The sequence below is a fragment of the Marmota flaviventris genome, chromosome 5 (genome assembly GCF_047511675.1).
Source record: "Marmota flaviventris isolate mMarFla1 chromosome 5, mMarFla1.hap1, whole genome shotgun sequence".
Classification (NCBI taxonomy): Eukaryota; Metazoa; Chordata; class Mammalia; order Rodentia; family Sciuridae; genus Marmota; species Marmota flaviventris.
Window position 1 is genome coordinate 145651752 of NC_092502.1, and position 12070 is coordinate 145663821.

The 12070-nt window shown below is 35.2% G+C and overlaps 1 protein-coding gene across 1 annotated transcript in view; it reads left to right on the forward strand.

Moving 5' to 3' along the window:
* Spef2 (sperm flagellar 2) overlaps positions 1 to 12070 on the forward strand; it is a 168564-nt gene that overhangs the window by 10381 nt on the left and 146113 nt on the right. The window contains exons 3-4 of the mRNA XM_027936256.2: positions 6118 to 6370; positions 11683 to 11823. Of these exons, the coding sequence (XP_027792057.2) occupies positions 6118 to 6370; positions 11683 to 11823 (394 nt within the window). The remainder of the gene's footprint in view (positions 1 to 6117; positions 6371 to 11682; positions 11824 to 12070) is intronic.

Genomic DNA, 12070 nt, shown 5'->3' on the forward strand with positions numbered 1-12070 from the left:
TAAGTTTGCCATTTTGCTATTTGTTTTTGTATGTATTATCATTTTGGCTACTCCATTACTGCCTTCTCTTATGTTGAATAAATATTTTCTAACACAACCTTAATTTGATTATTTATTTCATTATTTTTGAGAGCTTTTAGTGGTTGACATAGCATTACAATTAATATTTGAAGTTAAATCAAGTTAGTTCATATAAACATTAATTTAATTTTAATAGTATACAAAAACTTTGGTTCAATGTAGCCTAGTTATCCCTCCATTTCTTTGTGCTCTTATTGGCATACAAATTACATCAAAGACCAACAACTCAGTTTCATAATTATTGTCTTACGTAATTAATTATCTTTCAAATTAAATAGAAGAAAACAGTTATAAACAAAAACACATATAAACTATCTTTCATTTCTCTGTGTAATAACCTCTGCTGATGTTCTTTATTTCTCATAGGATTCAAGTTACTGTTTATTGTTCTTTCATTTAGTTTTAAGAGTTCCCTTAGTATTTCTTGTATGGCAGGTATGCTGACAACACATTCTCTCAGTTTTCATTTATCCTTTAATTTTAATGTATAGTTTTGCTGAATGTAGAATTCTTGGTTAGCAGTCTTTCCTTTTTAGCACTTTGAACATGGCATGCCCCTCCTGTCTTCTTGCCTCCCAAGTGTATGACAAGAAGTCAGCGGTTCATTTTATTTAGAATCCCTTGTATGTGGTGACTTGTTTTTCACTTGCTGCTTGATTATTGTGTAAGCATAGATCTCTTTGAGACTAACCTGCTTGGAGTTCATTGAGTTTCTTGAATGTGCAGATACATGTTTTTCATCAAATGTGTAAAGATTTTTGGCCCTAATTTCTCAAAATATTCTTTCTGCTTTTTTATCTCTTCTGTTGCCTTTTGGGATTCCCATAATATGTATGGTAGTGTTTGATAATATCCCATAGGTCTTTGAGGCTTTGTTCATTTGTAAAACTTTTTGTGTTGGAGTGGTTTTAGATTTATAGAAAAATTGTGAGAGAATTCTCAGATCATTTATATCTAGCTTACACTATTAGCATCTTAGTTTGGTATAGTGCATTCATTACAGTCAATACAACCATATAGATACATTTCTATCAAATAAAGTCTGTATAACACTGAAAGTTTCTTCAATTTTACCTAAAGTATTTTTGTTCCATTATTCCATCTAGTTTACCAAATTATGTTAATAGACATGTCTGTCTCCTTAGGCTTTGCTTGGTTGTGTATACTTTCTCAGATTTTCTTTGGATTTGATGATCTTAACAATTTTGAAGTACACTAGTCAAGATTTTGTAGCTTGTCCCCTACCTGGAATTTGTCTGATGTTTTTCTCATGATAGAGTGAATTTATGTGTTTTGAAGTTCTGCTCAATTTTCTTCATTCTTTTCTCTTATTGTTCTCCCCCCAAATAATTTCAGTTGAACTATTAGTTTTCTGATTCTTTCTCCTATCCAGTCAAATCTGCTGTTCAACTCTTCTCGTGAATATAGTATTATTAAATTTCAGAATTTCACTTGATTCTTATTTTTACAATTTCTATGTTTTATTGATCTTCTCTTTTGTTGAGACATTCTTCTCATGCTTTTGACTTTTTTTTTTTTAAAAAAAAAAAGGTTTCCTCTGGGGTTTGAACATATTTATAATAGTCTACTGAAGGTCTTTGTCCTGGGCTTCCTCAGAAAGTTTCTACTGATTCCCTTTGTTCATGTATGGCCTACCTTCTTGTTTCTTTGTGTGCCTCAGTTCTTGAAAACTGGACATTTAAAATAATGTAATGTGGCAACTTAGATGATTATACCTCCTTGGGTTTGGCTATTATTGCTGCTGCTGCTGCTTTTGGTTTGCCTAAAGACCTATAAAGTCAGAATTCCTTGTTTTATACAGTGACTGAATTCACTGCTTGATTATCTTGTCAGTCACCTAATGAACAGGGATGTCTTTAAACATCTTGAGCCAATCGTGGTTCTTTGCTGAGAGACTATGACTGTGTTGAGGCAGGCTTTCGGTGCTTTGGCAGTTCACAGATCTGCATTAGCCTTTACTTCCTTCTTGCACAATACCTCAAGGGATGTGAGGGACTGGACCTCCTCCTGACACTTTCCATTCAAGTATTCCTTAGTTGTATTTACCTTCGTGGTAGGTCTCCAAGGAACCATGTCTACATTGTGATATTTCTGGGAAAAAGAATCTCTGATACTTTCCCTCTGGAGGTGAGTTATTCTTTTACACATCCAGATAATGCAAGCTTAGTTGCTCTGGTAAGGATTTTATGATACAGGAGAAGCAATAAAGTGCAAATATACTTTCATGCCAAACAAACCTCTCTCTGAGTATCCTAGTTGATATCTTAGGTTTCAGGGTACTAGGTAACGTTCTAATCTGTACCTTCATCTCACATCACACATCTCTCCTTCAAGAGAAAGGCTTTTAAGTTCCTCACAATTAGCCCCAGCTGCCTCCTCCGCCTGACCTCTCAGCCCTATGCAGCTTCTTATCCTATGTTTGCTGCTCCTCTGGTCTATACATGTGTCATGTTTGTTCTGCCTTTTACCTTTGTTTTCCTTGCACTCCCACTATGAGAAACTCTTATTCATCCTTAGGATCAACTAAAAATTCACACCTTCTTTATCCACCCCAGCAGATCTGTTTTCCTATTTTTCTTTGCTCTTAAACAATTTGGACATTTCTCTCCTTGTCACATTACATCATGAATATTTATATATCTAAGTTCTTTTTGAGTGACTGCCACAAAAAAAAATGGCCCCACAAACATTTGACAAATAGCTGAAGGAAGGTTTGCTCTTCAGCTGGATTATAAAGATACTGAAGTTGCAGATTGTGTTTATTTTTGTGTACTTCAAGCATTGTCGCTGGCTCATAGATGATCCACAATTCTTTTTACCTAGTGAATAAATAATTTATATAAAAAGTATGCTTGTTGAGAGAAGTTAAAGGACCATACTGAGCAGCCAGTTCACTTGTGCAGTATTTTAGAGACACCAGTGGACCCTCCATACCCACATTCTGCATCTGTGGATTAAACCAATTGTGGGTTGAAGATATTTTTTAAAAAATGAAAAAAGAAAATCACACTGGTTCTGAACATGCACAGTCCCTTTTATCCCCTTGTCATTATTCTTTGTTACAGTATAACATCTGTTTACATAGAATGTGCTGAACTGGGTATTGCAAGTAATCTAGAGATGATTTTAAATTACAGGAGAGAATGTGTCAGGATCATATGCAAATGCTGTGCTATTTTATAGGCAACTAAGGATTTTGACATTGACTAGGAGTCCTGGAACCAGTGCCCTATACCTACTGTTCTAAATTGGTTCTTGTTGGCAGGGTCACAAAGAGGTTTTGTACGGAATAAGAAATAAGAAACAGGATTCCTGTCAGGATTGACACAATTTGTAAAGATGCAGGTCTTGGTGAACAGGGAAATCTTTGTACAAAGGACACAGATCTCCTTTTTGTGTAGAGCAGTCGTACACTAGGGACAAGGCTTGGCAAGTTGAGAATGGAACGGATCTCATGCTCTTGCCCCATGTTTGGATAGGTGTCCTGTGTAACTAACTTCAAATGCAGCAGCCCTGCTTGTTCTTGAAGGACTTCCACTTCCACCAAAAATCACTTCTTTCTTTAATCTGTGAAGCAGTAGTTACATATGTTAACAAACAAATATCATCCATTTTCAGTTCTTGGAGCAACTCACTTTTTTCCAGGGTTCATGGTCTTTTCAATAAGGCAAGGATGAGTAAATCCATGACATGACTTTCATAATAGTGTAACAGGTGTGGAATAGGATCTTTTTCCTGAAAGTCTATTTTTAAGGCAACTCTAGTGCTAGGGCCTATGACATGAGCATCATGTCTAATATTTTTAATTTCCTTCATCTAAAATGAAAACCCTAAGCTATATGCAACTAATAACTTGCAACTATTTGTCTGAGAAATAACTAAGAATAACTCATCTGACTCTAAAAGATTTTGTTGCTTTAGAGTATTTTTTCTGGCAAAAAAATGTTCCAAAAGGGCAAATAATGAGCAAATTAGTTAAAAGAAAAAGAAATAAATAAGAAAGAATCTTTTGGGGAGGACAGCTTCTACTTATCTTGCAAAAAGGTCATATCTCTCACCAGTTGGCAGGAAGGAGAGGAGCGGTAGTCCCTTGACAAATAAGGACTGCAAGTAGAAAGCAAGACTTTCCCAGACCAATTCCTTATTCCCTCAGAGGCCATCCTTTACATCATACGCTCTGTCTCCAGAGCAAAAATGTCCCAGGGGTTTCCCTGCACTCAAGAACACTGTTTATCCTGTTATGTAAATCACACATTTGAACAAACATGGACTACCACTAAAGTACACAGAAGTTATGTTCCCCAAATTTAGATTGGATGGAAATTTGGAATATTCATAAAAGCTTCCATGGAGAAATATTGTAATGCTTGGATACCTTGCCAGTTCATAAAAGCTATTTTAAAACCTATTTCCAGGTTTATACTGCATTCTGGGAGCCACATAATACAAGTGAGGGAAAGGCAGAGGGTGTTCTTTTTTTGGATGAAGGGCTAAGCTTTGCCAAACTTTGGAAATGGGTAATGTTTACTTATGTATTTTCCCTACTGAACTATGGTGCCCCAACCTTTGCAGCCCACATTTATGACCCAGAACAAAACTCTGACAGATGACTCAGTCCCTACCTTTCTAAATTACATAATGGGTGAAGCACTTTGGACTCCTAGGAAGGTTTTTTTTTTTTTTTTTTTTAAATACTCATTCAAATATATGGCAACACTTTCTGTTCCGAGCTACCATTTTTCGTGGGAAATAGGTTGTTTGACTTACATTCAAGTAGACTTGGTATATTTTTTTCCATTAAAAATTGTCACCCAAATATTATCAGAAATCAGGCCAGTGGCTAAAATTGATTGTTTGTATCCAATTTGATCATAAAGAGAAACATCTGGACATTTGCCACCCCACTGATCTTCAGAGTGGATTGGCTGATCTGGCTGACCAGGTGGGTGTGGCCTTCCTGCCTCACCACTGCATGTGTATCCCTCCTGGAGCCACAGACTGGGAGAAGACAACCTGTGGGGGACAGTTTCCTGCCAGAACCTCCAACAAACCCTTAAGAGGCACAAGAGTTGAAAATGCATGCGATGTATCTTACCCTCTGACTGCCATCAGCTTAAAAGCTCGTTAACCTAGCTCACTTGAGACCTCTTTTAAAATACTTACCTCAGTTTATTTCTACTTGTTGGTTTATCTGTTTTTTTTTTTTTTTTTTTTTTTACTGTGAACTTCTGAAGGCCAGTGACTACATCCTATTTATCTGTATAACACTTCAACAAATATTTAAAGTTTTGTTAAATTTAATAAGCAAACCAATCCCTGGCACGTAATGGATACTTTTTTTAAAAGGTTGTTAATTAAGAGTAGATTACTAAATAAAAGTTTAACGGATTTCTTCTAAAATGTGAGGCTAATGTGATAATAAGTCATTCAAAAGTAAATGTAGCTTCTAGTCAGAAAGTTTTTTCAATTTATAAAGTAGTAATATAAGTTGTATAGTAGAAAAACATAATTAATTAGATTGCCTAGCTAATATTACTTAAATATTATTGATATTGCCTAGGAGGATCATTGTTTGAATTGGTATTGAAACAGGACTATTTTTAGACTCTTAACAAAAATACAATTTAAAGAATTAGATATTTAGATTGTAATTTTTTTCTTCTAAGTTAAAAATAATTTTTAAAATTCTAGTTAAATTTTTCTATGTAGAAGAAATCATTTGGTTGTCTGTTTCTGTATCGACTTTCTATAAAAAAATTCTATTGTAAATTTAAATTAAAAATTTGTAAAATCTAGGAATTTTAGAAACTCAGGGGAAATAAATGAATGGAATTTCAGGTATATATGGCTAGTAAAAAAAAACAGTGTATTTTAATTATTCAGGGATTCTATAGAGAAATGATACATTTAAAAGAATATGTGATAATTCATAATACTGTATCATGACCATATGTCTAGTATTTGTTTTTAATTCAGTGCTGGTATCTAATTATGTAAACTATTTTTAACTTCCAGAATTTCAACTGCCAGGCTTAATAATTTTTCCCGATTGGAGCCAACATTTCACCTTCTGGGTGTTCAATTTGATCAGAATGTGGCCCACAGCATCATCACAGAAAAGCCTGGGGCAGCAACAAAGCTTTTATATCAATTGTACATTGCTCTTCAGAAAAAGAAGAAAAGTGAACGGACTGCAGTAGAAATGCAATCAATGCAGCCCCTGGGGTGTTTCAGGCTTCAAAACATGAAAAGTGAGGCTTTTCGAGAGGTAGGTACATAAAGAAACCAAATAGGCATGTTGCAATGTAAAACTTGGTCAAGAAAAATGACAGTGACCAGTGACATTATATTCTCAAAGAAGCTGCACTGGGTATATATGTCTCTATGTGTGTTACTGGCCATATTTCGGGTTTATTTATGTTAATATTTTGGACTTATTTATCCACTTTGATATATCCCTCTCTCCTGTCCACATTGCCACTAGTTTATCAAATTCTCTTCCTGTTCCCTTCTTGTGTCTGCTCTTCTCTTCCATTTCTCCCCCTCTTACACCACTCAAATCTCCTTTTAGCTATTGCAACTGTCTACTAACATATTTCCTGAGCTTCAGACTTTCTGCCAGAGGCTAATCCACTGCTAGATGAATCTCCCCTAAATTCTAGACTCACTGGGTTCTTCCTTGGCTCAGAAATCTTCAATTTTACATATATCCTAACTCTAATTTAGACTGGCCTTCAAAATAATTCACTAAACATTGTCAACCAATGTTTCTAACTTTATTTCTTCACCATCCTCCGCATAAAGTTTTTACTTCTTCTATGCTGATTGACAGAGTATTCTTGAATGACTTGTGTATTCCTGCTCCACTTTCCCTTCCACCCAAAGTCACCTTTTCCATCTCTTTTCCCTCTGAACTTCCCTGTCCCATCTCTTCTGTTCAGCTTCCCATTACACAAAGATCCTTCCTTTGAAACTTCTGGGGCACAGGTAATTCTCACTCTGTGGGTGTTAAGTTCCCAATGCTGTTATTGTTGGCTAACTGTTCATTATCTGCTTATATGACCACAAGGTTTTTAATACCTCAGATTCAAGGAATACACTCTAGAACAGTGTATTGGAAAATTCTCTAATTTTGACACTGGAAAATTCCCTAATTGTGTTTTAATAAATTGATACAACTTTTTAGTTGACAATTCTCTCCAGTTCCTATGCTATTTCTTTATGGTGAGTAAAGTCCATTACCTTTCCAAGCCTCTGGATTAATGGTGAGTGCTGCACTGATGCAAAGCACTAAATATATGTGGAGATAATTAAATTTTAAAATTTAATATATGAAGCAAAAATGATATAATAGATATGATGGCCACCTCCATTTTCTATCTTACATTTTAAATGGACATCCTTCTACTGCTGCAAAATGAACGCATGGATGAACTAGAAATTAAATGAGGCTTAAACCAAATAATTCAGGATTATATCCTTCCTCCTTCGCTTACTTCAAGCTTGTTCACATTAAGCCACTCCCTGAAAAACACTAACTTCAATTTCCCAACCGTAAAAACAAGGATGATTATCTCTACCTGCTTTAGCATTTGGCTTTTGTGTAGCTTCAAAAGGATAATATACAATAAACTTAGAGCAGTTGGCACAAGTGTTGGAAGAATTGCTATAGACGAGGACAAACAAGAGCCCATTAAGCTCAATGTTTGTCAGGGCTGACTTCCAGAGTGTTTTACTCAGCTTTTTCATCACTGTGGCCAAAGGATCTGTTAAGAACAACACAGGAGAGGAAGTGTATCTGGGGCTCATGGTTTCATAGGTCTCAGTCCCTAGATGGTCAGCTCCATATCTGTGTCTGAGGTGAGGCAGAACATCATGGCAAAGGGCATGGCAGAGGACGGCAGCTCAGGACATGGCAACAAGGAAGAAGAGAGAGACCTTTGCTCACTAGGAACAAAATATAAACCGAAAGGCATGCCCCCGGTGACCTACTTCCTCCAACTACACCTTACCTGCTGTAGTTACTGCCCAGTTAATCCGTATCAGTGGACTAATGCTGGGATTAGGTTAAGGCTCTCATAACCCAATCATATCACCTCTGAACTTCCTTGCATTGTCTTACACACAAGCGCTTTTGGGGGGCAACTCATATCTAAACCATAACACAAAGTCAATCATTTGTTCATTAAACAGATATTCATAACAAACACTTACAAGTAAACAACAAGGGAAAGTCCACAACCCTTTTATACTTTACATTTTAAGGACAGAAAAATATTTCCACGGAGAGGTATAGATTGCAGTGATTTGAGGAAGAAGCTGGAGATGAGGAAGAAGAGAGCATGGATTATTCTTTCAAGAAATGTAGAAGTACAGGAAATGGGAAAATAAAAATGGTAGCTCAAGGCAAGTGTGAGATTATATTTAATGGATATAGAAACTGGGCCAACTTGCCCATTGACAAAAGGAGTCAGTGGCCAGAGATGGACATAAGGACCAAATGGAAAGAGGTCCTCTGGGGAAGAAAAGAGGAGGAGGCCATCAGTGGTTTGTGTAGAGGAGAAACGAGCTTAGACAAGAAGTAGAGCTGTCTCTTTGATGCCAGTTGGCAGAGATGCATGTGCCCATTAGATAGTAAAATTAGTAATGATGAAATGTAATGAATGTACATAGTGATGTGCAAGTCTTGTTCCAAGTGCTTTATGTACATTTTCTCACTTGATCTTCACAACAGCCCTATGAAATAGGTACTTTTATCATTCCCATTTTACAAATGATGAAGCTGGTGCACAAAGGGTTTGGTTAACTTATCTAATCAGGCAGCCAGAGGGAAGTTTTTAATGTTTCTTTATTATTTGTTAGGAAGTTACTTAAGTAATGGGAAGAATCTGTCTTCTTATATTATCTCTTATAATTTGAAATTAGTTTTATAAAATCATTTTTGTGAAAATGTATTTTTAAATATATAAATACCATTCACTGAAAATTAAACTCAGGCAAAAATTTAAGTGTAGAAGTATATATGAACTAGACATGATGGAGCATGCCTGTAATCCCACCAAATCAGGAGGTCAAGGTCAGCCTCAGCAACTTAGTGAGACCTTGTCTTAAAAAAAGTGTGGGGGGAGGTATACAGTGTATAAGAATGGGGGAATATAGCTAAGTGGGTTAAAAAAAAAAAGGACCCTGGGTTCAATCCCCAGTACCAAAAAGGAAAAAATAAAAGCATATATGAGATTCTTTGGTAAAGAGCTATTAAAATCATAACTTTTTATAGTCTTAGTTCAGTTAAAGATCTGATTGATTGACATGGTAAATCAATTTAACTATCAACAAGGGCAATTCAAAGAGATTTTAGTCTGAAGACAAATTTTATATATGCTTATAATGACAATATACTTTCTATTCTTTAATAACAAAATCTTTTGAAATACTTTCTTCATTTAGAAATAAAAGCATAATACCATGTCAAATCAATCTCAATCTGATGCGGGTTACAGACAGGTTTCAAGAAAAATATACACAAATGAAAGAAAAACTTGCCCAAATGCATTTTGAGAACCTTGAAAGATTTCAAAAACTCAAGGAAGAACAAAGATATTTTAGTATGGAAAGGTTTTTATAGAATAATTTTTCCAGAAATTCATTAGTGCAGAGTATACTATTTGAGATTTATGCTTATTGTACACATTGCACAAGCAGTAAAATAACACAAATTGCATTTTACTGATGCATGACTTTGCCCTGCCCTCCTTTTCCCCTTCTCCTCAACCTCACTCTTGCAGTCTATCAAGTCCAATGGTGAGTGAGAACAATAACTGCTTTCTCTGTCTGCTTGGCAGAACAACTTGGTCTCTGTCATGGTGAAAGTTCCTTCAATTGCTTTAGCAATGGAGGTTTTCTACTAGTTTCCCAGATGATCAAAGGCTCATGACCTTGGTCAACCCTGAGGGAGTGAAAGTAGACATTTCCCCCTTTTTCCACTCCTACCCTTCCCCTTTTCCCTCTAGTGGGTCAAATCTCTGCTTGCTTCCTTTTGTAACCATCTTAAGCATCTCTTAACTCCTTCCAGCAACTTGCTTTCTGCTTTGACTAACTCTCTACTTCTCACATTTCTTTGAAAATCTATAATGATTTGCATATTAAAGGACAAGAGAGGATAATGAGGAGCCAAATCATTTAAGACTTTTAAAGAGAATTTGAGGTAGCTGAGTGTATGGAGTATGTAAACTGGAGGCAAAGAATTATAGTTATTCCTATTGTAAAATCACTTTCTAAATTATTATGCCTAAGATATGTGAAATTAATATAACTTAAATTTTGTGAGCTCTAGAAGATCTTATGCTTCTATTACATGCCTGGGAGGAAGGGCACTTGTAAATTCTTACTTAAATTGGGACAAAGTGCTGGACTCTAGTTCATATAGGACCAGCCAGTCCAGCTTTAAAGTGCCAAGTGCAATGTAGAAAATTTCCAAAGAAAGTTGGGAGAAAGGAAATATGATGCCATTAAATATTCTATAATAAATTATTTTTAAAATGATCATAAGAAGCAAATAAGTCAAAAGAGAGAGCCTATGATTTCCTTAAGAAAAAGAGATAAACTTATTTAAATTAAATAATAATTCACAGTTGAGAGTGTGAAATGAGAAAAACTTAAATTATCTATAATTTTTACATTTAAATTTTTTTTTAGTTTTTTCTGTTTGTTTTTTAGTTGTTGATAGACATTTATTTTGTTTATTTATATGCAGTGCTAAGAATTAAACCCAGTAGCTCACACATGCCAGGCACCTGTTCTACCACTGAGCGACAGTCCCAGCCCTTAATTTTTACATTTTTAATGATAAATTATATTTTTGATTCTTGAATGTAGAAACTAATGGTCTTATGGGTTCTAATATTCTTTAGTGGTAAAGACATGGTAAGTTTCATATGTTGCCTCTTAAATCATTTGTTTTTAAAATATTTTATCTGATTTTAAAGATTTGGGGGCTTTAAAAACTTTAAATTGCACCTTTCTTCTTAAAATAATTACTATACACTGATGAAATGATCCAATAATGACACGTAATTTGGTGTCTATTTAGTTTCTGAAGTAGCCTCTAATTCATGTTCAGGTGTGACTGGGTTTTGGGGGAGCTGTCATTTCTATTGGGTTTCCCAGGAGTCCTCATAGAGTCTGATTCCTAGACTGAGTTTTTCCTACAGACCATATTCAGGGATGGAATTTTCACTTTCTTGGATTGTGTAGATCAAGAAGGTGGACTTGGGAAACAATATAATATTCATATCTGCACCACCTTTATTATCCTTTAGTATTATCATGTGGGATGAAAATGTACATACTTGACAGATATATTTGGGGACTTCAAAATGGTTTCAACCTTATAATTTTCAAAGTAAATCATATTGACCACTGCCTCCAAACTACACAGTTGCGATACCTATTCTATTGGTCAATTGCTGAGTTCTAAAATTTTCAGTATAGAAACTGTATGTCTGTCTATCTGTGCATGTATTACATTACCTATTATTCTGACAAACTGAAAAACTCAATTAATGTATATGGGATACTCAGCAACGCTTAAGCAGAAGACGACAAAATGAAATAATGGCCAAAATCCAAGCAGCCATCATACAGATTCCTAAACCTACATCCAATCGTACTTTGAAAGCACTTGAGGCACAAAAAATGCTGAAAAAGAAAAAAGAGGCAGAGGTAAGTGATGATCCTTACTATTATATTGTGTTTATTATAATTTTTTTTAAAAAAAGATCTTTCCCTAAAGTATTAGAGAACTGTGAAATTTTTGCTTTTTCAAATTACCTCTGGCCTTGTCCCTTCTTTAATCAAAATTTCTCTAGTCTATGCATATCCAATCCATTTTACACTGTTATTTGTAGGTTTTATAGAGAAAATAGCTTTTGGCCAGGCTCGGCAAATTCTTATTAAATGGCAGCACTGG